The following is a 27,558-nucleotide window of genomic DNA, read 5'->3' as shown; positions in this document are numbered from 1 at the left end:
GGTCCCGTCTCAGTGTCGTCGGCTCTCAGGCATCCAGCCCCGTTTTCCTTCCAGGCCCTCCTGTGGAGCCACAAGTGCCCACCAGGTCCCTCCAGGGGTTTGACCTCCTCTGTCCAGGAGGACCAAGGGTGTCCCATGATGGTGTGTGAGTCAGAGGCTTAACAATAGCAAGTTCCTCGTTTTTCTTGACATACGGTCATCCCATGGATGGAGGAGCTTTATTTAGTTTTCTGGGGAACTGGAAAGGTCATCTGGTTGGACTCTGTCACTTCATGGACGGGGAAATAAACTGAAGGACAGGGAGGGCCCCGCAGCTAACGAGCATCAACCCAGAGCCGCTCCCTTTTCAGCTCGTCGGTTCCCCATCCTTCCCTCACAGGCTTGTCTCAGCATTTCCTAAGTTAACATCATTGCACTCGTCGCTTAGAGGATCCCTAGTTTCATTAGAAAAAAAACACACCCTCAAATGTTCTTAGTAAAGTAGTAAACTCAGTTTGAATGTCAAGGATCATTGCCCGGAGGAATTGTGGGTTAGCCTGTGATGAAGCACCAAAAACTGGAGACCGCTTCGCCCTGCAGAGTGACCATTTGGAAGTCAACAGGTGTCCTGGTTATTTTACGAATGGGACAACTGAGGCCCAGAGAGAGGAAGTGACACTTGCTGGTGGTCAGATAGCTCAGGGGTCTGCAAACGACAGCTCACCATCTGTTTTTGTATGGCTTGCGAGCTAAGAATGGCTTTTACTTTCTTAGATGGTTAAAAAAATCAAAAGAAGAATAACATTTCATGACATGTGAAAATTGTATGAAATTCCAGTTTCAGTGTTTGTAATAAAGTTCTTCTGGAACACAGCCACACTCACCCGTTTCCACATTGTCTGCGGCTGCTCCCACACTGCAATGGCAGAGGTGAAGAGTTGCAGCAGAGATTGTATGGCTTGCAGGTCTGAAAACTCATACTATTGGGCCCTTTGTAGAAAAAGTAGGTGACCCCTGATTTTGCTAAGAATGGAGGTGTGACTTGAACCTGGGGGTTCCGACTTCTAGCCGGGGTCTGTCCTTGGGGCTGGAGCCGTGATGGAGGTGGGGGGTGTTCTTTTTCTACCACAGCCCGAAGACACTTAGACTTCTAGGGCCTCACTAGAAGCACCAGATGTGAGGGTTTGCAGAGTGCATTATGAGGACTTACTAGCTGCAGAAGGTAGAAACTGCCTGTTGTTGTCACTCTTGTTGTTTCCCAGGAGTGACAAAGCTGTCTGTGTTAGTTCCACGGTGGCTCACTAAGAAATGGGGTTCAGCCTGTGATAATGAGACTCGGGGCGCACACTTTGGGAACATTCAGTATTAAAACGAACAATCTTTTAAGAAGATCCCACTGAGGCGTTGAGGTTATTTTTTCTTTTAAAGAGATTTTTCCATCTGTCCTTATTTTCCTCCAAACACATTTGACCAGCAGATAACTTTTTCATGCCCTGATAAATAGTCCAAGTTATTTTTTTGTATTATTTTCTTTTCCTTGCATTGCTGCTTTTTCATAAACAAAAAGTCAGTTCACTTCTAAGCCTCTGTGATCACATGATTCCAAAAACAAAATAAAACCCAGAACACCCAGTCAGCATCTGGCAAGTGGGAAATGAAAAAAAAAAAGAGGCCAAATTGGTTAATGTTTCATCTTCCCGCTCTCCAAGCCATGTGGTAAAAGGGAAAAAAAATCCTGCTGGATCGAATGGAATCCTAGCTAGCAAGGGCCTAGGCTAACTGTTTGGCCTTAGGAATCCCCAGCGTGGGTGCCTCTCTTGAGCCAGGTGGGACCAGCTGAACCAGACCTGGGCTGTGCTGAGTGAGATGATGAAAGTGCTGCAGGCCTCCCAGAACATGCCTCTTCTGACTCCTGGACAGGCCTGTCCCTTAACAGGGACCAATACCCTATCGCTGGTAGCAGGAGGCACAGGCCCAGGAAAAATTTTCCAAGTCTGCCTGCCCCAAAAGGCATTGGCTTATTAAGCTAGCAGCTCAGTGTTCAAGGAAAAAAAAGTGCAAAAGATTTTCCTTTTCCCATCTAACGGCACTGCAGACAGGGGAAAACAAATAATGCACGCCATATGAAGTACTTAAAACTACTCACGCAAAAATGAACACCTTAAAAAAACAACGGTCCAGGCATTGAAAGTCGCTCTGTGAGCAGGTTGGAATGTTAGGGAGTGGAGGAGGGGAGAGGAAAAAAAGTTAATCTGGGAGCAAATGCTTGAGCCCTTAATTAGAGGGGTGTAAGCGGGACAGAGGGAGGATGGCTGGTAACTTGTTAAAACAGTTTCCCCAGCTCCAGCGGGAGGAAGGAAGGAAGGAAGGAAGGAAGCAAGAAGGAACAACTTCAAGAATTTTAATGGTTGTAATTAAGTATAGCAACTATGAATTGTTCAGGGGCTTAATTTAACCGTACCCAGCGAGGCTCCAAGTTGCTACTTGCTCAGTCCCCTGAACTTGGGTTATTTCTGTGGTCAGAGCATTTGCAACTTTTTCAGGTGCCAGGGCTGCAGTGGTTGGCATTTTCCAGAAGAATTCCAGGGCTGGCTGGCCTGGTCTCGTACAAGTATGGGACAGGGTTACAGAGTGGCATCAGTTGGGAGGGACACCCTGCCCTTTGCAAGCACTTGCCTGCACACATGTACACACAGATGCACGAGAAAGCCGGAACGGGAGGCACACCCCACCGCCAACTAAGTTTTCTTTCTCTTTCCTCCCGTAGATCTATCTGATTCCACATTGTCTTACACTGAAACGGAGGCCACCAACGCCCTCATCACTGCTCCGGGTGAATTCTCAGGTTGGCTTTTTTTTTTCTTTGCACGCTGCTGTTGCGTTGAACTTTGCAGAGGGGTACAGGTGGGAGTGGTGCTGGATGGAGGCCCTTTTGATATTCCCACTCCTTTTCTTTCCCCCTTTCCTCCCAACCCTTAGATGGGAAGACTGCCCATCTCTTCATCACTGGTGTTCTTGGGGTTCAGAATGAGACCTAAAGATGGTAACCAAAATGTCTGTCGATCCACGTTTTAACCAATTGTCTCTACCTTGTCTTTTGGAAGTGAGTAAAGCCCAGTACAGCTCTTCATCTCTCATTTTAGCAAGGGATCCTGTTCTCCCAGCTGTTGGGAGGCAGCAAATGGATGTGTTTGTATACATTTCTCTACATGGGTTTCTCCTTCCATCCCCACTCTGGGGAAGGAGCTATGTGAAGGGTCAGAAGGGGGGGAAATGGAGTGGGTGGAACAAGCTTTCAGGAGGGTCTGGTAAGGAGGGAGTTTGCCAGAGGCCAGTGGTTTCCCTGTCTTTCCTTGAGTGGCGGAGGCTGGGCTCCTTTGCAGAGAACACTAGTTTGGAGCTCCCACCCCTTGCAATTAAGAGTTGGCCATAGGGACATTCCAAGGATATCTGAGTCAAGCTTTCCATAAGAAGTAAGAGGTTGGTGGTGACTTGGGGGCATAGAGGGCCAGGAGGGACCCTTTGGGACAGCTGGGCCTTGTAGCCTGGCCCTATGCTCCATGAGGTGACAGCCCCCCAGGCTGGAGCTGCATGTCTGGATCTTGGCTTGAGGGCTTCTGTCTGCATCTGAGCTGTCTTTCCTCTACCCCACGCCCAAGTCATAATAGCAACCACAGTGACCAGAGCTATTAAGTGTTTACTTTGGGGCATGGCCTGTACTTGGGCCCTTTATCTGTATCCTCTCTCAGAATAGCAGTAAAGGGACTTGGCCAGGGGCACCTAATAGCAGAACCATTTGTCACTGTGCTCCTAAAGACCTAACCACTGTTCTGCCTTGTCCCCCCCACCCCCTACTTTTCTGCAAGGGCTGAATGTACCCCGATAAACTGAATTGACACACAGTTCTGTCTGTCATTCTTGCCGTATTCTCCCCATGACTCTTCATGAAGCTGGCTGTCTGGCCGCTTACCATTTGCAGACCCTTCCCCATCCATTCTCTGTTCCATCACAACCATGGGAGACCATAAGACTACATCAGTTTCAAGGATAAAGAAACTAGAAGCTGGAGCAGGAAGTGACTTGTGGAGGGTCACATTTGTGAGACTCAGGGCACAGTTGGTACTGGGGTCTAGGTCTTCTGGATATTACTTGCCTTTTGGTTTCTGGTGGTCCCTCTAATTGGGTCACTTTGTTTTCTTCTCTGCCTTTTGGCCCCATTTGGTTATACTGCCTTTTCCTGAGAGACCTAACCAGAGGAACACAAGGAGTGAACATTTAGGATGTTAGGGAGTAGAGGAGGGGGGAGAGATAAATCCATCTTTTTTCCTCTGTGACTGTGGGGATGAAAGCTACATATAATTCTGAAGAAGAGGATTAAAAGTATGTCTGACTGCATGTGTCTGTGTTCCTGACAATCTTCAGAGTGGGTTTAATTTAGTGGATCACATTAGCATTGGTTGGATGGATAGGTAATTTTCTGACATTCCCCTACCCTCTGTCATTAATGGTGGAAACTCCAGTGTGTGGAAATGGCTTACAGTTCACGGTGTATTCCATAGTCATAGTCTCTTCTTTAAAATATATATTTATGTTTGATTTCAGAGAGGAAGGGAGAGGGAGAGAGAGATAGAAACATCAGTAAGAATCATTAATCGGCTGCCTACTGCAGGCCCCCTCATGCAGGCCCCCTACTGGAGATCAGGCCCGCAACCCTGGCATGTGTTCTGACCTGGAATCAAACCGTGATCTCTTGGTTCGTAGGTCAGTGCTCCACCACTGAACCAATGCGGCCGGACGGTCATCGTCTCTTGATCTCTGTCTTCCCAGAGTGGGCCTGGTGTGTAGCCGGCGCAGCAGGAAGGAGCAGACTCCATAGCACCTGCTCGAGGCCCCACCCCCATCTGGTTCCCAGGAGAGAGCGCCCTTTGGAGGCTGGGGGATCTTTGGAGACCCTGGGCCATTGTGTTTGGCTGTCTTTGGGATCCATTGGGTCCCTGTTAGCTATTCCAGAGCAGTTTTTGGTCCCGGCCACTGAGCAGGCCCCTGCTGCTCTCTCCCGTGGGCCAGGACTTTATGGTTCTCATGAGAAAATTTGGCATCCAGTGGCTTTGTAATTCTAAAGGGGTGACGGAGCTGGGGAGGAAGTTTGGGATATCTGATGGGGGAATGATTGAAGGGGGTCTGGTGGGCTTTTGTCTGAGTTCCAGTGGTCCCCGTAGGCCAGTGGCATTCCCCATTGTGGTCATCCAGTCCCCTTCCAGGGACCACATACGTCGTCTGCCCCCCCCCCCGCTCCAGGTTTTACTTCACCGTTCAGCTTTCCAGTTTACTTGTGCTGTGAGGGTCTGAGGACGTATGGACTGGCACTGCGCTGCCTCCAGGGAGGTCACAGACTTGGGGCTTGGTGGCTGTCACACTGAAGGACAGGCTCAGGTTGGGAAAAGGCCCAGAGCTGTGCTGGTCTCTGGATGGTGAAGGCAGGAGTCATCCTGCAAAGATGGAATGCAGGGTTGTACCCAAGGGCAGGGTAGGAGGCGAGGTGAGAAAGGTGAGGGGAAGAATGTGTTGGGCTGGGGCCAGGGCCAGGGACAAGGCGTCTGATATTCAAGGACAGATATTACTGCTGTTGGTGACAAGTGTTGACATGTATTGACACTCACTACTTAGCACTTTGCTAAGTGCTGGTCATTCTTCATCTCTGACTTTCTCACAACCCAGAGACTCAGATGCGATTCTCCCTATTTTATAGGTGAGGAAACTGAGGCTCATTGTTGGGCCAGCTGTCCAAATTCACAAATTAGTAAGTGGTAGTTGTGGGATGGGAGCCTGAGCAGTGACTGCCCAGCTCTCCCATCCTGAGGGCCCTGCCTAGCATTCTACAGCAAGGGTTCCCATCCCCTACTGGGAGACACACCTTGGGGGGCCATGTAGGTGATCAGAGGAGCCTGGGGGCAGCCAGTCCCAATTTTAGTACCAAGGATAGGGGCGAGGAGCTGGCTGGAGGCTTGGTCTCTGTGCTCTTCAATGTCACTACCAGGCAAACCTTGCAGACCACCCAGAGCGCTGCCTCCGCCCCTAAGCTGCCCAGCCCACTCTGTCTCCCTTTGTCCTGAGAGCTTGCCCCTTCTCAGTGCCTTGAGATGGGTGACCTGCCAGAGTGGGGTGTTTGCATCCCCACGACAGAGCTGCCCTTGTTTGTCTTGCACAATGACAATCCAGCGCCTGGGTTGGGGCTGTCTATTTTTATCCAGTCCAAGGTCTCCGCTTCACTTTCCTGTCCTGTTGTTGAGGCCACTTTAGAAGGAATGGTGGGAATTTTGAGGCTCAGTCACAACCAGGCAGGCAGGAACTCATCAGCGGGGGGTGGGCAGGGCAGGGGTGGAAGACCGGAGACTGTCTTATTTCAGCTCTCTGCTGAATGGTTGACACAGTATTCTTATGTCATATCTACATCACCTCCAAATTTAAATCGGAGAGCCTTGACACTCTGGGTTCTTTGCCTAACTCAGGGTCTGGGGCGCTTTCCCCCTAAAGGTCTGTCTCCTCCAGCCATCTTCCTCTCTGTAAAATCTCCACCCCTTTCCTATTTCCTTGATTTCAGTTTAGTTCCGGGAGGAAAAGCAAGATTAGCTAATTAAATTCATACTAAGGTGTAAGTGGCTGGTAGGCAACCCTCATTCTGAGCAATTTAAAGGCAGAATATGCCGTAATTCAAAGAATTACAGGATGAAGGGCCATGTGGGAATGGCCATTCTGAGGAGGGCTGAGGGAAGAAGGCAGGTTCTCTCAGCTCTTCAGTGCTCTAGGCTAGAAGAACAGAATGAGCAGAACACAAGGAAATTTGTGCTCTGTGAGACAAGGAGCAGCTAGGCCAGGCTGGCTGCTGGGTGCTGAGTTCTGGGTCCTTTAATGAGAGGCTGCGTAGTGGGGCTGCTTTAGAAGCTAGACGTGCCTGACTCCATGGTGGTGGTGCAGGCTTCTTCAGGATCCAGTGACTTATCGCTGGTATCCTATTCTAGTGCCTATTGGGTAACACTTCCAGGGCTTTATTAAGCACCCATTGTGTGCCAGCCATGTTGTAAGCTGCCTATCATGCGGACTGGGCCGTCCCTTTTGCTGACCTAGGATGTGTGTACCGGTATCCCAGTCCTTGCAGCATGCTGGTTTCTTTAGAGCTGCACCAGCAAGGGCAAACCCTCATTTTAAAGAGAAGGCCTGGGGAAGGAAGGGAGCTATGCAGGAACACATGGAGAGGGGGTCGCAGCTGGATTTTCTCCACCACTCAGACTGCAAGTTCCTTGAGGGCACAGATCCTTCTCTAGGATTCTTACACTGTGTAGATTGACAGAATTTGGGAACAGAGGCTCAGAGAGGTTAAGAGAGTGGCTGAAGGCCACACAGCAAGCATAAGCAAGCAGAGCCAGTTTACAGCCTAGGTGACTCCGTGCTGCCCACCCACCTGCCACCTTTCCTCCCAGTGGTCCCTAAACAGGTACCTTTTGGGGTCAGTGCTGTCTGATGTCCATCTTTAGTGCCTACAGGAGCTGGGAGAGGAGTGTTGATGCAGTATTGTCTTCTGCTGCTTCCCTCATCTAACAGATCCTTGAGCTCTTCGTTCTCCAAAGTTCAGTTCAGTTCAGTCAGTGTGTGCTGAGCCTCTAGAGCAGTGGTTCTCAACCTGCTGGCCCTTTAAATACAGTTCCTCATGTTGTGACCCAACCATAAAATTACTTTTGTTGCTACTTCATAACTGTAATGTTGCTACTATTATGAATCGTAATGTAAATATCTGATATGCAGGATGGTCTCAGGTGACCCCTGTGAAAGGGTCTTTCGACCGCCAAAGGGGTCGCGACCCACAGGTTGAGAACCGCTGCTCTATAGCAAGGTGGAGTGAAGAGCATGGGCTGTGCACCAGAGGGCCCTGGGTTCAAGTCCCAGCTGTGCCTTTTCCTATTGTAGGACTTTGGGGCAGCCAGGCCCTGTGCTTAGGTCTGGGGGCACGGAGATAAAAAATGTATCATCTCTGCCCTCAAGGTACTCACAGACAGGTGAAGACAAACAATAGTAATGAGAAGTAGTGTAACAAATGGTCCAGAAGAAGAAGGGATTAGTGATCGACTGGGTGTGGTGGGGAGGTAGACCAGGAAGACTCCCTGGAAGAGATGGCATCCAAGTTGGTTTTTACGGGATGAATAGGAGTCTACCAAAGAGACAGGTTTGTGTGTGGGAGATGATGTTCCAGGTCCAAGAAATAGCACGGGCAAAGGCCTGGAGGTGTGAGAACAAGCCTGAGGATGAGAAGCCAAAGGATGTCAGACGGATTGCAAAGCAAAGCACCAGGTGTTGGTGGGAGACAAGGCCAGGGGAGGCCAGGGCCTGGGCAGTATCTGTTAAAAACTGTAATACCCAGAGTGCACCGGTAAGTGTCCAGCTCGGTGAATTTTTACAGACTGATCACACCCGGGACAGCATTGCTGTCATGACCATGCTCAGTCCTGACACGTGAGAGTGCTCCAGTGAGTGGGCAGGGGGTAACGTTTTAGCTAAAAAGAGGGTTGCGTTTGGTTTTGGAGGGCAAGAGGGATGTTTTGCCTGGAGTTTGGGCCATCCGGTGTCCTGACACAATCAGATACGAACCTAGGTCAGTCCCCGTGGGTTAAGAGCTGCCCTTTGGATATGGCCCATACCCGCCCTCTCTACCTCCCAAGTCAGGCTCCAGTCTAGGGCTGGTGGACAGGTTGCAGGATGGACCCTGAGCTCCTGGGCCAGGACCAGCTTGCCGCTTCTGATTCAGAAATGGCCTCAGACTCCTTGCCTCCTCTTGGGGTGGGGGTGGGGGAGAAGGAGCCTCAGTCAGCAGCATTTGGAACTTGCGTCAAGCCTCTGCCTTGCGTTTTTTTTTTTTAGCTTTGACCAACCAAAGGAAAAAAGAGCCTTCTCCCCTCCTTAAAACCTCCTGGATATTTCCTAAAGGGACCCATTCTTCCTGGGCCGGTTGTGTAAAGTTGGAATAGAGGTGGTGAGGGGTGAAGGGCAGGAGTGACAAAGGTGACTTCAGCAGTCCTGGGAGGAACAGGTAGTGGTGGAGGGGTTCTGGGCAACCTGGTTGGCCATGAAGCATATGGGTTTACCACAAAGCCAGAGTGGGGTCTAGGGTTGGCTTTGCCTTTTCCCCTGCTGTGATCTTAGTTAAGCTCCTCACTCGCTAATCTCAGTTTGCTCAACTGTGTATGGGGGCCATTGGGTCACTGATCTCAGGGGCTCCTTGATGCTCATGTGTTCTAGGCAGAGGGTACCAGGTCCTGAGTCCTGAGGGGTTGTGTGGAGAACTGAGGCTTTTGGCCTACAGCATCTTAGCTTGTCATCATTGTCCCAAAGCAAAACTAATGTCTGGGACAAGACCATGTGGAGGGAGGGGATTGGTGTCCTGGATTTCCCTCTCCCCCTCTTCTAAAACACTAAAGCTTGGGAATGGAGTGGGGGGTACCCTGGACCGATGAAGAATCCAAGGCTCAGAGAGGGAGACGGACTCGCCAGAGATCACCAGCTTTTACATCTCCTGGGATCTCTGACAAAGGACCCCAGGGCTGGTATGTTTCCTGACTGTAGGCTTTGGGGTGACAGGTCCATGTATTGAACATTTATTAAGGACCTACTGTATGCCAGTATCAGGTGATACAAAGTGAAGAACGCCTGGACCTTTCCCTTGAGGAGCTGATGGTCTAGAAGGGGAAGGAGACAGCAAGCAAAGAATCGTGAGTGATTGTGTTAAAGGCTGTGGAACTATGGGCATGGTTTAGCACCAGCACAGAAATTAGAGCAGGGACTCTGTTGGGGTGGGAATGGCAAGAAGACAACAGGGCATGGACAGCCTGTCAGATAGAAGGAACAGCTTATGCAGAAGCAGGGTGGTGTGCAGTACCACCATATGTTCTTAGTTTGTTTGTGGCTAGAAGGTTAATATGTGTGAGATGGGAGAACAGGAAAAGATGAATCCAGAGAGGGCATCTTGAATTTGTTGGAATGGGCTGGATGAGAGGGACTGGTCACTGGGGTCAGGGGGACTTTGGGATGTACTTGGTCCTTGAAGGGCCTTGGACCTTATCTGGCATCCAGCACAGGGCCTACTCCCTAGACAGAGGTCACTGTGGAATAAATAAATGACTTTGCCTGGGACAAAGGATCCTGCTCATAGGATGGTTGCTGAGAGAGATCCAGAGAGAGAGAGAACATACAAAGGTAAAGACAGAAAGATCATAGCACATATTAAAGAATCATAACTAACACAGCTCTGTGCTAGATACTCTCTAAGTCGCGTCATACACGCATTCATTCATGGAATCCTTCACACAGCTCTTATGAAATAGTTACTTTTTTTTAAGATTTTTCAAAATTGATTTTGAGAGAGAGAGAGAGAGAGAGAGAGAGCGCGAGAGAAACATAGATGTGTGAGTGACACACCATTGGCTGCCTCCTGCATGCCCCTTGCCAGGGACGGAGCCAACAGCCCAGCCTGGGAATCGAACCAACAACACCTTGGTGCCCAAGATGATGCCCAACCAACTGAGCCACACCAGCCAGAGCTGAAGTAACCACTTTTATTGGCCATGTTAAAGGAGAAGTAATTGAGGCCCAGAGAAATTAAATAACTTGCCCAAGGTCACCCAGCTAGAAATCAGTAGATCTAAGATTAGAACCTAGTTAGTCTGGCCCCTGTTGGGTTCCCTAGTGTCTGGCATGGTGCCTTCTATGTCCCCTGCAAGATGTAGGACTCACACAGTTCTGGCTCCTTGGGGGCTTCTGTGTCCCTGGTTACCCCAGATTCAGTTTGTACAGTTATCACCGGGCCCCAGAGCAGCTCTGCTCATAGGATGGTTGCTGGATGAATAAATGAATCACTCGTGAGATGGTGGGTGGGTGGGCTTCTGAGAAGAGTCCTGTTCCTGTCCAGGGCTGCTCGACTCTGAGTTGGAGGCAGATGGCCCCTACACTTTGGGCAGCCTGCATCACGGGGGGAACCGGCAGGTTTTCTCAGGAGACCTGAAATTCCAGTAAATGCACTTGGTTGCATCCAGCCTAATCACAACCATCTGTCTGCCAGGCCCCATGGCTCGCCCTCCTCCTGTCCCTGCTGGCACGCTTTCCCGGGCGTCTGTAACAATCGGGAGCTGCACTTGAAAGTTTCCTTGTCGGGGTAGAGCGGCTGTTGCCAAGAGCTTCTTCTTTGATGCAAAAAATGTATCCCGAAGGTACTTGGTCAGATGTTTTTATATTAAACATTCTCCCTCCGTGGTCCTTGGCCGCCAAGGGAAGCAGAGATGCATGGCTTTTCCAGTTGCCCTTGTGGAAAGAATTCCTGGTGTCCACAGGCCTTTCCCCACACACCCCCAAGTCAAGGCCCGGCACCCCCAGCCAGAGTGAGTTGGGCCTTGCGGGCTGGCACTTCTGAAAAGCAGGGGCTGCCCTGGACTGAGGGACGGATGCTACCCTCACCCTGGGTGGAATAGGTCTCAGGTCTGGAGCAGACATCCAAGCCACCATCTCAGACTGTAAAGTGAATCACTGCAGAGATACTTAAAAGGAGAGGATAGCTCAGAGATAGGAGCCTGGAAGCCATCTCGATCTCCCTGAGTGCCCAGGGTAGCGCGAGCACTGGGCAGAGCTGGGAGCAGGTGGAGAGGTGGGCTCTGCCACACGGTCACGTGGCCTGAAATCAGGAGGGATTGGGCTGGGCTGGGCCGGGCTGGCCTGGGCTGGGGGCTGTGTGGCTCCTCAGCAGTCCTGGGAAGCAGCTCAGGGGAGGGGCTTTGCTAGCCAGATGTGACCAGTGGGGTATGTTGGGAGAGGGATGGAGGCAGGGTACAGCTGTTCTGGCGCACACTCGGTTCCAGCCTTTTGGGCTGCATGGGGTGAAATGGGCATCCAGCAGGCACCTTTGTAGGCAGACTGTCCGCATCGGCCATCAGGGTGTGTGCACCCCAGGAAGTCCCCGACTGTCTCCCCTTCTGCCTGTCTTTACTCAGCTCCTCAGCCCGCCCATCCACTGCTTCACGTCGGACTCTGAGAGCCTATCTTTCTCAGCCTCCATGCTGGGGCCCAGCCTTCTAGTCAGTGACTGTGTGGTTTCCTGCCAACCACATGTCAGCTCTGGGCCTTAGATTTTAGGTCCCACCCAGGCCTGCCTGCAGGGTCGCAGGAGAAGAGGGGACACTGTTGCCGGGTTGCTCTCCGAGGGCAGATGTTGGGAATGGGGCTGGGGATGCTTGACTCAGGGCAGGGCCAGGGTCGTCCCCACATGGCGCCCAGCTCAGGGCCTGGTGTGCAGTGGGTGTTGGGATTGTGTTTGTGATTCAGAGCGGCCGCGGCTTCTCCACACCCCTTGACTCTCAGCTCACGTTGTCTGTCTGAGGCTCAAGGAGACCCTGATTTTTCAGGGTGGAGGAGCCCTGCCTCCAGAGCCTCTGCTGCTGTTTGACCCGAGAGAGGAGCTGAGATGGGTAGAGAGGGCCCCAGGTGCGAGGGACACGGACTCAGACTCCTCCTACCTGGCTGCTCAGCTGTGTCTTAGCTGCTAGCCCCCTTCCTCACAGGGCAAAGGCTGGAGAGAACCCCAGGGGCTTCCTCTAAGTCTCAGGGAGTGACACACGTGGGGGCCAGGAGACCCAGGTCCCAGTCCTGGCTCCGTCTCACGTCTGTTTGGTGATCTCCAATTGTTTCCACTCAGCTTCTCCGTCTGTAAGGCAGCCTCACTCATTTATTCTCAGCCCTCTTGCAGAGTCCCGTGAAGACTTTTTAAATAGTGGAGGACTCATTCCAGAAGTGGTTGGGGAAGACTGGGCTTCAGGATTTTAAAAATTTCCCCAAGTGATTCTAATATGCAACCAGGGCTGAAAACACAGGTCTGAATGGACCTAGAGCAGTGATGGCGAACCTTTTGAGCAGCTCGGCGTGTCAGCATTTTGAAAAACCCTAACTTAACTCTGGTGCCTTGTCACATATAGAAATTTTTTTTGATATTTGCAACCATAGTAAAACAAAGACTTATATTTTTGATATTTATTTTCTATATTTAAATGCCATTTAACAAAGAAAACTCAACCAAAAAATGAGTTCGCGTGTCACCTCTGACACGCGTGTCATAGGTTCACCATCACTGACCTAGAGCATCCAGCCATCTTCCCCGCAAGGCAGGAGCCTTTTCTATATCTGGGCCCCAGCCTGTACTTTGTCATTTCTGGGGACGGGCACACATGGCATCTTAGAGCAGCCTCTTTGTTTGTGAGCTGCCCGGCTCTGGTCCCTCGTGCTGTGGTATGTGTTCTGGGGTTTAGCGGTATGAGAGCACCAGTGAGGTCACGTCGGACTGTCCCTCTGCGGGTCACCAGGTCCTGGCATGTTTGATTCTTGCTACAACCCGGTGTTGTACTTCCAGTTTTCAGGTGAGAAAGCTCAGTCTGGAGGGTGGTAAAAATGATTGCTCAAAGACACTCAGCGGAAAGTGAGCGTGTGGAGATGTGGTTTTTGTCTTTGCAGGAAGGCGGGTTCTCTGTGATTGCTCTAGGAAGCTTGGCCAGCCCCACCTGAGCTCTTATGCCCTCCTTGTTATCCCGACACCTCCCTTGGGTCTCAGTAGCTTTACTAAGAATTAAATGAGCCACTCAGCTCTGCCCAGACCTGCTTCTAGCCCTTGAAGTAGTAGGGTGTGTAGTAAAGGGTATAGATGTCGGGGATGCTGGGGACTCAAGACGTCAGGGGTGAAAAGCCCAGGCGTTGGGGCCAGACAGACCTGTGGTCTAAATCACACAGCCTCCCTTTTGCAGCCTCACTTCACTCCACTTCTGACAAGTGGGCTGGGCAACACCTCCCGGACGCTTTGGAGATCCCACAAGTACCGTCGATAGCACAGTGCCTGGCACACCCCCCGTTTTCAGTCGATGGTAATTAAGTGAATTGGTAACCAAGTGTTAGCATGAGGAAGAGAATGGTATGAAGGAGAAGATACCTTGGAATCTAATGTAACCCTAGAGAGAGGCAGGGGAATGCTGTTTCCAAAGTGAATAGTGTGGGCTGGGAGCAGAGCTAGAACTGAAGGAGGAGAGGGTTTCACCAGGCTGAGAGGGCAGGGCACCCCAGGTCCAGGGAACTGCTGGGCAAAGGCAAGGTGATGTGAAATGGTTGTTCTAGGGAGGGGAGTGATCCTGGCAGGGCTGTAAGAAGGGCGGCCTAGAGGGAGGGCCTTGAAGGCTACCTCAGGAAGGGCGGGACTTTCCTCTGTGGTGGGCCACAGCTACATGCCCCAGAAGTCTTTTGATTGATAGGTAGATTGACTGCAGCCTTAGAAAGAGTTCTGTTTGCTTAATGTAAACTTTTTATTGATGTACAACAAGCATGTCAAACTCATGGACCACATGCGGCCCACAACAAATATTTTTGTGGCCCAGACAATATAACAGCATGCAAGAAACGTTTCAATAAAAATTTCCTAAGTTAATTTTTACAATGTCCTGTTATACATAATTGTTAATAACGAACTACAACGTTCGCTAATGATTGATTACTATAAACGTGTTGCATTCATTTCCCTCATACTCCTTACACGCCTTACACGCAGGCGCACCGTTTCTCTCCACTAATACAAGCAGTGACTATTTTAGCAGCGATTGCCACGTCATTAGTCTTGGACTGACTGGTTTGGTGTGCGCAGTAGGAAATATTTCCTTTCAGAGAACAAGAAAAATTGGTTTATTTGCATTACACTTACTAATTAGTGCAGTTATTCAGTGTCTGGTAAGTTAATGTTCAAGAAAAAAATATTAATTTTTATTAAAATGTTTTATTATTTTATGTTAACGATTACTCATTTATTTTAGCTCTTTGTTTTCAGCATATCTCTATGGAAATAAACCTATGTTTCTATGAAAATTGAAGCTTTTGTATTTTTGCGGCCCACATACACTTAAACCTTGTTTATTTGGCCCGCGTTAGCCTTTGAGTTTGACATGCTTGATGTACAATATGCAGAAAGCACAAACATCACAAGTGAACAATGTTTTCAAACCAAATGTATTTGTGTAACTACTGCCCAGATCAAGAAACAGAACACTGTGTCAGAAGCCTCCTCTCAGGTTCCCTTCTAGTCACTCCCCAACCCCCCTTGGGCAACTACTAGTAAGCTCTATTCTGACCTGGAACACCATAGGTGAATTTTCCTGGTTTTGAACCTGGTACAAATGGAAGTATACACTGTGTTCTTATTTTTTATTAACTTTTTTCTTTTATTTGTGATATAATTGACATATTTTATTAATTTCAGGTGTACAACATCATGATTTGATATTTTTCTATGTTACAAAATGATTACAATAGTAAGTTAACTGCCATCACTACACAGAGTTACAATTTTTTCTTGTGATAAGAACTCTTAGGATCTACTCTTAACTTCCGTATATACCATACGTCCGCGTTAAGTATAGCCACCGTGCTGTCGATTGTATCCTCAGAACTTATCTTATAATTGGGAATTTGTACCTTTTGACCACCTCACACACACCATTCCCCACCCCACCTCTGGCAACACCAATCCTCTGGGCTCTTCTGTATGTGTGCAAAGCCCACCTGTATGGTTGGGACACCTGTGATCGCTCATTCATGGCTGGATAATTTTCTCTGGGCGCAGACCACGGTTCTCCTACTCTAACGTGTGCCTTTCACTACTACAGGGCACTTGGGAGGTTTCCATTTTCTGGCGCCTGTCCATGATGTTACAGTACATATTCCTGGGCAGGCCTGTCCGTGGACATAAGGACACACTTCTCTTGGGTGTAGGTATACTTGGGACTGGGACCTCTGGGCTCCCCATTAAGCATGTGGGCAGCTTTATTCCACGCTGGACCGTTGTCCAAGGCCACAGTGTTCAACCAGGAACACTTCTAGGGGCGGTTTGGTTCATTCCACCCATTTTACTGAGACCTTGAGAAGGGGCAGTGCCTGTCCTTGGCCCCACAGCTCCCAAGTGGCAGAGCTCATCTAGACCTGGGGTTTCCACGCTCAGTGTCCAGAGTCTGCCCACGTGGAGGTGGTGCCCAGTGCGCCACTCTGAGGAATTCTGGTCCTGGGCTCCGCCTCCGTCCTTCACCCGAGGCAGGGTTTGAGCTCCATATCCTTTTTGAAGGTCCTGGGCAGTGCACTCTGGGAAAAACAAAAAGGAGAAAAGAGTGAAAGGAAACCAAACATTAGAAAAGAAGCGTGTTTCCAATAAACCGGGCCTTTCACCGGTAGCCAAAACATTACGTTCCTGGGCCCGGGAGCAGCCGGTCGGGTTTGCTTCTCTGGGTGTACATCTTGCTGGGTGTTGGGTCGGGACTCTCCTCTTGCATCATCCCCAGGACACACAGACAGGCTTTGTCTTCTGGGGCTTTGGATCCCTGGACTTTGGGGTGGCATGCCATTTTTTCAGCGGGCTGGCTCCGCCCCAGGGGGCACCTCTGACAACAAGCTGCCTAGGCCCCTATGAGGGAGCAGTGTGTGAGTTACTGTAAGAGATTTTCTTCGCTTGCCCACCCCCTTCCTTTCTTGGGTGCTTTGATGGGTTTGAGGTGTTTATAGGCTTGATTCACAACGGAGTTACCAGGGTTTTCCACGGAAATAACTTATTAAAGGGGCCGTGCACACAGCGACATTGAAGTCTGGGGAGGGGTGCGCATCAAAGGCGGCCGGCGGCCCAGCCAGGCAGCGGTTCACTGGACTGGCACTCCAGACGAGGCCAGGAGGGGCAGGGAGGGGGCGGCCGGGGCTGCAGGAAAAACACTTGGGCTTAAGAAAACACTCCCCAGACAAACCCAAATTCAGGTCCATGGGAAAAAAAGGGGGAAAGTGAAAGCCCAGCATCCCAGGCCAGCCCTCTGCTGGAGCCTCCTGTCCAGATGTGGGGACACATGTGGGTGCCTGGCTGACGCACGGTGCCTGACTTTGTGCTGTCATGCCTAGCCCTTCCCTGGGCCCTGGGCTGTTCCTTGGGAGGAAATGCTGAGGCCGCGGGCTGCCTACTGCCTTTTGCCAGGGGTGGGTGGGGAGGAGTTAGGGGTAGAGGGATTTCCTGATGCCCTGCCTTCCTGATAGCTCCTCTCCTTTGGTTTAATTACACCCGATTTGTCCTTTGGAGCTCATTAAAGCCTGCCTTTTCCAGGAAGCTGTCAGGAATTGCACAGTCCACAGTGGCTTCTCTCTCTTCTGAACTGTCAGTACTTTTCATCTCTCTACCACTCCCTTGCAGTGAGTTAACTGCATTAAGTTTATTCGCCGTCCCCAACCAGACTGGTCAGGGCCTGGGCCCGCCTCTGCCCCTCGGGGAAACTGCTGTCCCTGGTGCCCGGCATTGCCCACCCTGTGCAGGAAGACATGGATTGGACCCTGCAACTCAGTCCAGGCTCTTTCACAGTAATAATGTCAATAGCAGTAAAAGAAGTAATCATAATGGCTAAAATTTGAGAGCAAAACATGTAGCTGATACTGTGTTTCTTATTCCTTAAGCCCATTCAGTCCCAATAAGGTAGGTTCTGTTAATTACCCCCATTTTTCAGATGAGAAAACTGAGTCTTAGAGAGGAGAAGTAATTTGCCCAGGGGCACCAAGCTAATAAGTGGCAAAGGTGGGGTTCACTCCAGAACTTGTGTCCTTGGACAGGTCACTCTACCTGTTTGGGCCGGAATCCCCCTCACATTCTCTCAGTGAGTTTGCAGACTGGTTGGAGAAACAAGACAAGTCCTCATGAGGCTGCATAAGGTTTGCTGTTTGTTGTTTGCTTTACTGAGATACAATCTACATACAGTAACACTTTTTGAAAGTGTATCATTCTGTGAATTTTGATAGTTATGTTACCATTGTCACAATCAAGGTAGAGAACATTTCCATTGCCCCAGAAAGTCCCTTGGTGCCCCTTTATGGTCAGCCCTTACCCCAACCTTTAGCTGCTGGTCACTACCATCTGATTTCCATCTTGATGGTTTTGCCCTTTGTTGAATATTCTACAAGTGTAATCATACAGCAAGTAACTTTTATTTATTTATTTTTTTAAATAGATGTTTATTGATTTCAGAGAGGAAGGGAGAGGGGAGAGAGAGATAGAAACATCAATGATGAGAAAGAATCATTGATTGGCTGCCTCCTGCGTGCCCTGCACTGGGGATGGAGCCCACAACTTGGATATGTGCCCTGACCAGGAATCGAACCGTGACCTCCAGGTTCATAGGTAGATGCTCAACCACTGAGCCACACTGGCTGGCAGCAAGTAACTTTTATTATGCCCTTAAAAAAAAACACAACACCTCAGAATAATAATTTGAGATTTATCCATGTTGCATGGATGAATGTTTAGGTTATTTCCAGTGTTTTTGATTATAACCATTTGTGTTTAGGTTTTTGAGTGAACATAAGTTTTGAATCACTTGAGTAAATACCTAGGAGTAGGATTGCTGGTTGGTGTATGGTTAAAGGTATGCTTAACTTTATAAAAAAAACTGCCTAATGGATTTCCAAAGTGATTGTACCATTTTGCAATCTCATCAGCAGTGTGTGAGAGCTCCAGTTACTCCATATTCTCACCAGCATTTGTTAAAAATATATTTTTTATTGTTGATGGTATTAGAGATATCTCCCATTTCCCCCAGCCCTCCCACCCCTCATCACCCCCCTTACCAGCATTTGATATGGCCAGTTTATTTTTATTTGGGTTATTGTAATAGATGTGTAGTGGTATTTCATTGTGGTTTTAATTCACATTTTCCTGATGACTAATGAGGTTGAACATCTTTCCATATACTTACTTGCCAGCTGTACTGTACCTCTCTGGTGAAGTGTCTGTTTAGATCTTAGCACATGTTTTATATTGGGTTGCTTTCTTACTGAATTTCGGAAGTTCTTTACATATTCTGTCTGTCGGTCCTTAAAAAGATGTATTTTATAACTATTTTCCCCCAGTCCATGGTTTGTTTGTCTTTTCATTTTCGAAATGGAGACTTTTGAAGAACAGAAGTTTTTAAATTTTCTGAAGTCCAATTTATTAGTTGTTTCTTTTCAGGTTTTTTGTGTTGTATGAAGATGTTGCCAAACCTAGGGTCACAAAGATTTTTCTCCTAGACATTTTATAGTTTTAGGTTTTATATTAAGGCTTATAATCATGTTGAGTTAATTTTTGTATATGCGATAAGGAGGTCCAATTGTTCTGGTACCACTTATTGAAAAGACAACTCTGTTGAGTTATGTTGACCTCTTTGTCAAAAATTAATTGATCATTTGTGTTCTCTTTCTGGATTCTACTCTGTTTTGTTGTCTGTGTGTCCATCCTTTTACCAATACTGCACTATCTTTTTTTAAAAAAATATATATTTCTTTATTGATTTCAGAGAGGAAGGGAGAAGGAGAGAGAGAGATAGAAACATCAATGATGAGAGAGAATCATTGATCGGCTGCCTCCTGCACACCCCCTACTGGGGATTGAGCCCGCAACCCAGGCATGTGCCCTTGACTGGAATCGAACCTGGGACCCTTCAGTCCACAGGCTGATGCTCTATCCACTGAGCCAAGCCGGCTAGGGCTGCACTATCTTGATTACTGCAGGTTCACTCCATTAGCATGAGTCCTCTTTTTCAAAATTGTTTTGGTTATTTTAGGCATTTTCATTTCCATATTAATTTTAGATTCAGCTGTTGATTTATACAAAAAAAAAAAAAAGCCTGCTGGGATTTTGATTGGGTTTGCATTGAATCTATAGATCAGTTTGGGCAGAATTGACATCTTGACAATATTGAGATTTCCAGTCAATGAATATGGTACAGGCTCTGTACATTTAGGTCTTTGATTTCTCTCATCAGATAATACAGATCTTGCACATTATTGTTACATTTATACCAGTGTAGTTCATGCTTCTTGGTAGTATTGTACAGTGGAAAACATACTGTAGTTATTTACTAGAAGATAGACATACACTTAATTTTTATATATTGACCTTGGGTGCATAGGATTTATTTTATTTTATTTTATTTTTGGATGCCTGGGACTTTAATGGCTCTGGTGCTATGCCTCGGGTGCCATGTTTCCAGAGGAAGTTACAACATGGAGAATTTTTTCTCCTTGACGCCCAGAAACATCACTTCTGCCTCCTGCCATTCCCTAAGATAGTCAAGTGTGAATTTATCCTACCGAGTCAGATGTGACATCTTGGGTGAGTTGCTTAAGGCTTTGGGTGTCAGTTTCCTCTCTGTACAATGAAGGCAGTGGAGAGAAGTGGGTCAGATGACCTGGTGGTGAGGCCCCTTCCAGCTCTGAGCTTGATGTTCACATAAACTCCAGGCTGGGAGATTTAGAAGAGAGCTGAGTCTGTCTTAGGGAACCCTCTCATTTCACAGAACTGAGAGTGTACAACACTGGCCTGGGCTTGCACAGCAGCTGATGGGAGTACAGGACCCCTGACTTGGACGGGGAAAGACAGCATAGCATGGTGAGTGGGAGGTGACAGCACTGCCACAGCCAGGAGGGAGGTGGGGAGGATGGGGAGAGAGGCTGGAGAGGCGGCCACCTGTGGCCTTTAGGAGTGGCCAGTTCACGTTTGGCTGTTTTCAGAGTATAAGAGCACTGTGCTGGGGTTTTGGCTGACCTCGCCCCAAGCGTGGAGTTTAAAGGCCTTTGTAACTCTTTGGTTTGGAGCAGGGTCTGGGCATGGCTAGAGGAAAACACTGGAAGCCATGAGTGCTCATTTCCATTGTTCTGCCTCTGGGAGGGGGGAGCAACCTCCTCTCCCCCTAGTCACTGCAGATGACCCAGGGACCTGAGGAGTGTGACCAGGGAGGAGAGGGGAAGGGAAGGGAAGAGCCATTTTGGCCATAGAGGCCCCTGTGGCTGTTACTAAATAGAGCCAGGAGCAGCTCTTAGCATTTAGTGCTCATTAACTTTGGTTTCCACGGCACCTCTATGAGTTATCACCCCATTTTACAGATTAAGAAACTGAGACTCAGAGGTTTCACTTATTTACGAGGGTCACAGAGGTAGCAAGTGGAGGAACTAAAAAGCGGATGTGATGGGGAAGATTACTGATGAGCACAGGGTTTCCGTTGGGGTGATGAACTAGGTAGTGGGGAGGTCTGTACAACATTGTGAGTGTACTTAATGTCACTGAACTGTACACTTCAAAATGGTTATTTTTATATCATGTGTATTGCATTATAATCATAACAGGTTGGTGTGCCCTTTCCCCCAATCTGTGGTGCCTCCTGCCATAGCAGGCTCTTTGGCATGGAGAGTGCGGGTCCTTGCAGCTATGTCTCCTGGTTGGTGCGACTGCCCAGGGTCCAGGCAGAAGGGCGGGCAGGACCTTTGGCCAGTGGATAGCCATGACTGGGTTGGCCTTTCCACATCATCCCCCTCTTTAAGGATAGAGAGACACTTAGACCCTGACAGCATCCCCAAGAGGATGTTGGGACATGGTCTGAGGACTCTTGATCCACACAAAAGAGGTGGGACCTGGGATGACCAGGGCCTGCTGGCCACCAAAGCCACGCCACAGTCCAGGGCTGGGCTGGAACCAGAGGGGATGGTCTTGTGCCCGCCTGGTTGGCTTCTGGTCCCTGTTCCTTGTCATTGATTGGAGCTATGACTTCTTCCCTCACAAGAGCCTTCCCCTTTGGGAGGAAAACCAGGGAAGGAAGTCAAAACCTAACTGCCCATATTTTTTTAGAGATTGTAATGATGGATGTAGGGGGAAATGGTATGAGGTACGCACTTCAGCCAAACAAACAGGCAAATAACTAACTACAGGGGCTAAAAGAATCCATCCATGTGATTGTTAAATGAGTGAACGTTAATTAGGTTGAGTTCTTAAAAGCAGAGTGTGAGGTGCAGATTTGGATGCATGTGATTTATTGGGGTGTGGGGGGGTGTTTGCAGGAGAAGCGAGTGAGGGAAGCAGGACGGGGCAGCAAGCATTTGGTCTCAGCTGGAGTCCCGCCTCAGCCTGATCCGCAGGGAGCTCTGGGGCGGGCACTGCACTCCAGAGTTGGTCACACGTTGAGGCAAGGGTCAGCCTTTTGTTCCCATGTTAGGGAGGGGTGTGTGTGTGTGGGGGGGGACTATAATCACCTGACCTGGGACAATTCTCCTATAAAGGGCATCTGTGAACCAGTGGCAGCCTGACCTCCTAGGGGCTAAAGGGGACCTGGTTGGGGCATGTAACAGCATCCACTACATGGATTTATACAGAAGTTTTATTTTTACTATTCTTTTAATTTTGGGTGTATACTTAAAATTTTTCATAATGAAAAATAAAACCTTACCCAGCATGTATGGTTTAGTGGTTGAGCATTGACCTATGAACCAGGAGGTCACGGTTTGATTCCTGGTCAGGGCACATGCCGGGGTTGTGGACTCGATCCCCAGTGTGGGACATGCAGGAGGCAGCTGATCGATGATTCTCTGTCATCATTGATGTTTCTATCTCTTTCCTTCTCCCTGCCTCTCTGAAATCAATAAAAATATATTAAATATATATACATATTATATTTTTAAAAGAAAGAAAAAGAAAATCTTTACTGAAATGAGGTTCTGAGAAGGAAGGAAGGAAAAGGTAACTTCCACCCTCTGAAGGTTGGCTTAATGCCAAACAGCTTTCTGCTTGCTTTCACCTGGGTTATTTTCCTGAGACAGATGGGGCAGTTGAGACTTGGAGAAGTTAAGTAATCAGCCCTAAGTCTAGGGTTGCCAGATTTAGCAAATAAAATTACAGGATTCCAGTTACATTTGAAATTCAGATAAACAACAACAAATTTAAGTATGTCCCATTCATCATTTGGAATATACATTAAAAAGTTTCTCACTGTTTATCTGAAATTCAGATTTTAACTGGGCATCTTGTATTTTACCTGACAGTCCTACCTAAGGCACTTAATTGTACGTGGTGGAGAACCAAGATTCATACTCAATTTGGGGCTGGCACGAAAGCTTCTGTTTTTCGACCCTGATGGGCACAGCACTAACAAGAGGTTTTGGAGGTAGTTCTCTGCAGGGCCTCACGAAGGTGCTGCCTGAAAGCAGAGGGCAGCTTTGAAAATGACTGATGCCTGAGCACCCCGACTAATGAAATTAGAGCCTCTGTTGGACAACCCCCTCCTTCCCTCAGTAGTTTTTTAAAGCTCCGCAGGTGAATCTAACATGCAACCAGGGCCAAGAATCACTGGCCCAGACTACCAGGGGCCTCATTGTTCACAAATGTGCGAAGGAGTCCACCAGAGACCAAGAGCGAACCTCTGGCACCTGGAAAGTACGCGGAGCCCCCCCCTGGCTTGGGCCCAGGAATGTGCTCTGGAGAAGCAGGGAGCCCTTTTGTCACCCTCTCCAATTCAGCATCCTCCCATGGCAGGAACAGGTTCAGCCTGGCACCAGGTCCTGTCCCACACTGCCAGCATGCTAGACCCTCTCCTGGAGGTCCAGCTCCTGTCTCCTCCTCACTGAGCCTGCTCTGGCCCTCCCAGCGGAGCTGGCCTCTCTGTCCTCCACTGACTGATGGCATAAACTCTGCGAGAGAAGTTGATTCCTGCTAAGGGGTCTGCTGGCCCTGCATTGCTACCTTGGTACTTGTCCATGTCTGAAGGTGGTGCCTGGCATGGGGAGGCACTTGGTAAATGGGAATTGAATTGGAGGAAAACGGAAGGATTTTATGAGAATGGGATCCCATCTTTCCTCCTTCCCCTCTTGTCTCCAGTCGAGTTCCCCCTGCCTGCTGCTCCTCTTCTGGGCTGGCATCTACGTTTGTTTGCCTGGAGCCTAGGCCCTGTGCAGCCCGAAGGTAAATAGGTTTATAATGACTTGAGGGAAGAAAAAAGCAAGTGAGCCAGGATGTTGTGCAGTGCCAGCTCTGGGCCTGGGTAGGTGGAAAAAGGCCCCTGTGGCAAACCCGGAGCCTTGGAGCCAGGCCCCGGCCAGCCCGGGCCGATTCTCCGCTTCCCAGAACTCCACCGGATAAACACTGAAGCGAGGAGCGAAGCCTCCTGCCTTCTGAAAGGGACCCTGGCCCAGAAGCAGGCCGAGGGGCTGGGGAAGAGGAGGAGGGGGGAGGCGGGGTACTTGCTCTTTGGGTATTAAAAGAATTGCTTTTTAAAAAAATTGTGATAAAATACACATAACAACATTTACCACTTTAACCTAAGTGTACAGCTCATTGGCATAAGTACAGTCACATTGTTGTGCAACCATCACCACCATCCATTCATAGAACTGTCTCCATCTTGCAAAAGGAGGAAGGGGTTTTTTTGTTCCTTTTGTTTTGTTTTTAAGGGGAATGGGTTTTTAACGCCTCGTATTCACGTCTGTTGGAAATATACAATGAGAGGCTACTTTACAATGGCTTCGGACACAGACCCTGCCTTTAGGGGGCTCTAATTCTTGTGGGACAGGTTGGACCAATGAGCCAAGGGAAGTTGGACACGAGTGACTGTGGAGGGCCCAGATGGATGTGTGCTGTGGGAGGGGAGTTAACCAGCATGGGATAGGCGTGATGGCACACACGGGCCACTTTTATAAATCTATCTGTTCACGTCACTCCCATGAAAACAGTGCGTGAAACGAGTGTCACAGTGATCCAGGAAGTTCAGAAAATAGAAAAAAGGCGCTCATTCCATACTGCCAGCCGTGCTCAGTTTTCTCCCTGTCCTTCAGGGTCTTGTCCCCGTATTTTCGCGTTATCTCAGGGCAGTGGCATAGAAGATAACGTTTTCCTTTCTGCCCTTCTCACCTACCATCTTACTGGAACCACTTTTCCGTGTTCCACCCCAGGCTCCCCAGGGTTCACAGACAGCTCTGCTTTGTCCAGGGAGCATGCCTACCATTAATGCTCTCCGAGGGGCCGGTGGGTGCGGGAGTGCTGGCTGCACTGGGCGCCAGACAGCAGGTTCAGCTGGATGGGCCGAGTTGGCGAAGTAGGCCACACACCTCAGCAGCTTGTGGGCACTCATTTGAGCAAGGTCATGGACAGTGGATGCTGGGAAGAGTTATGTAGCGTATTTTCGTCCATGCATTACATTCACAGGCATCCCTCTCTTGGTCCTGTATCACCTATGGGGGGAGTTAGGGATCTCATCTGGCTGCAGATAGAACTCAGGTGTGGATCGTTCAACCCAGCAGGCTTCTAGTCACTAGAGGTGGCCAGTGAACATGTGGCCTGTGTGTCCATCTTCCTGAGGCCTCAGATTGCCACTCCTAGGACCCCTTGGAGAGAGAGCCTTACCCAGGCCGTCTGTCTCCCAGTGCAGCTCCCCTGTTCTCTGCACAGCTGGTAGGGCAGGCCAGTGGGAGCTGCTCGGGGATGCAGGTGTGCAGGGCTTAGGACCCTTGGAGAGAGAGGGCTCTAGCAGTGGCATCACTTTGTTCAGTGTAAAATACACCTACCTATTTGCCTTTGTTTCTCAGCGAAGCACATGGCTCATTATGGGACATTTGGAAAGCATAGAAAAGTGCAGAGAGATGCAAGGAGGAAACTCCCATAATCCTACCATCTAGAGAGAACCACTGTTAACATTTTGGCTCACTCTGTTTAAATTTTTTATTTCTGTTAAAAAAAATACAGTTTTGTATCCTGCCTTTCCCCCTCAGCATTACATAAATATTTCCCCATGTCGTTAACACTCTTCGTAAACATTGTTTTTGATGGCTTCGTCCTAGTCCGGCCTATGGATTGACCAGGGCTGACTTACTAGCTCATCAGTTGAACACCTGGCCTCCCAGGTGGGAAGATGAGCCTAGGCTGGGAGGAGGACCCTGCCCCGGGGCAGGCGGTGACTCTGGCTCCTTCGGTCTTCCCCGACCACTCCTCTGGGCTGTGTTGCTTCCTGCCCGGGCCTGGCCCAGGAAGGTGGACACCCATCATGGGTGGTGTTAACCACGCCCTCCTTTAAGCTTTGGCAGCCCTGGGCATGAATGGGATGGCTCCTCCAGGAAGCCGCCCTCTGGTCGCTCCAGCTTGGGGTGGCAAGTGGGTATTTGCCCTCCTCTCTGAACTCCCACTAAGGAGGAGCCTTCGCACATGCTGCCTAGATTGTGTGTGCTTACGGGGTTGGCATGGTCCCTGCTACGCTGGGCCTCTTTTTCTTCATTGCTTCGTAAAGAACTGGCTTTAGAGGAAGGCCTTGCCCTTCACTTGCTGTGCGACTGGGCAAGTCCTTGAACTCTCTGAGTCTTGGTTTCTGTAAATGCGAGTGATAAAAATGTCCTGTTTGCCAGTTTGTTGTGTAGATGAAAAGAGATAATATATGCCAAGTGCCTCGTAGTGTCCAGGGACATAGTGGGAGCTTGGTAAGTGGTGGGGGTTATTCTTAGTGGCAACAGTGAGATTGTACTGTCCTGTCATCTCCCCTTTCGCCCATAGAAATGAACAGCCCAGTGGGGAAAAGTTAACCTGAACCAAGTACAGTTGACTCAGGTACAGTTGAATGAACTGTCTTTGCTCCCTTTTCTTCTGCCCACACTTTGGTTGGGGAAACTGAGGCCACCCTGAAGTTCCGCCTACACTCCATGATTCTTGGCAGATCCCTTGAGGGTGGCGTAGGAAACTTGTCTTTGGAGATTCAGGAACACACTGGATACATCAGTTGGTGAGCCAAGGAAATTAGCAGTAACGAGCTCATTTCGATAGCAATGAGCTGAGTCTCCCTCCAGCTGCCAGACATTTACGAGGCTGGCTGGGTGCCGGTGGCCGGAGGCCTCCAATGGCCCTCATCCCTCTGCCTTCCGGCTGGAAATAATTCGTATTTAAAAAATAACAATAATAAAAAAACCTCCATCTCCTTTTGCCTTCTGGTTCCTCGGGTCTCAAGTGGCGAGATGGTGGATGTCTTTGCCCTGTGCAGGGCAGTCTGACAGAAAGGGGTCCCCTCCCCACCTCATCTGCTAGAAGGTCGGTCCACACCACTCCATGCTGGCCAAGGGGCTTTGCCTCACAGGGACTCTCTTAGGAAAGGATTACTGGAATTTCATTAGGATCCTGCAGGAGCTTTGGGTTCTTTTCCTGCTCTGGACCTCAGTTTTCCCATCTGCAAAATGGGGATGTGTAAGTTTCAGGCCCAGTACTGAGGGAAACCAGGATCTAGGGTTGAAAGTTTCCAGTCCTGGACAGGAACCATGTATTAAGTGCAAATGCTCAGGCCCCTGAATCTGAATCTTCAGGGCAGGGCCTAGCAGAGTATGCTTTGAGGGCAATTTTAAAATTGAGGTTAAATTCACATAACATAGACTTCACCATTTTGAAGTGTATAGTTTGGTGCTTTTTGGTGTATTCTCAGTGGTATGCACTCACCATCACTATGGAAATCCAGTAGGAATGTACTTTTTTTTTTAAGAATTAAGGGAGAGTTTAGATTTTAGTATTTGTTTGTTTTTAATTTTAATTTTTTTTAAAAAAATTGATTGCAGAGAGGAAGGGAGAGGGAGAGAGAGATAGAAACATCAGTAATGAGAGAGAATCATTGATTGGCTGCCTCCTGCACACTCCCTACTGGGGATCAAGCCTGCAACCCGGGGATGTGTCTTTGACCGGAATCA

General features: G+C 49.0%; 1 protein-coding gene across 1 annotated transcript in view; it reads left to right on the top strand.

Moving 5' to 3' along the window:
• SMAD6 (SMAD family member 6) overlaps positions 1–27,558 on the top strand; it is an 80,470-nt gene that overhangs the window by 9,206 nt on the left and 43,706 nt on the right. Inside the window, exons 3-6 of the mRNA XM_015568472.1 lie at positions 55–141; positions 818–944; positions 2,523–2,590; positions 2,747–2,824. Of these exons, the coding sequence (XP_015423958.1) occupies positions 901–944; positions 2,523–2,590; positions 2,747–2,824 (190 nt within the window). The 5' untranslated portion in view covers positions 55–141; positions 818–900. The remainder of the gene's footprint in view (positions 1–54; positions 142–817; positions 945–2,522; positions 2,591–2,746; positions 2,825–27,558) is intronic.

This window comes from Myotis davidii, unplaced genomic scaffold (genome assembly GCF_000327345.1).
Source record: "Myotis davidii unplaced genomic scaffold, ASM32734v1 scaffold461, whole genome shotgun sequence".
Classification (NCBI taxonomy): Eukaryota; Metazoa; Chordata; class Mammalia; order Chiroptera; family Vespertilionidae; genus Myotis; species Myotis davidii.
The sequence above is the reverse complement of the archived record's forward strand: the minus strand, read 5'-3'. Positions and strand labels throughout refer to the sequence as shown.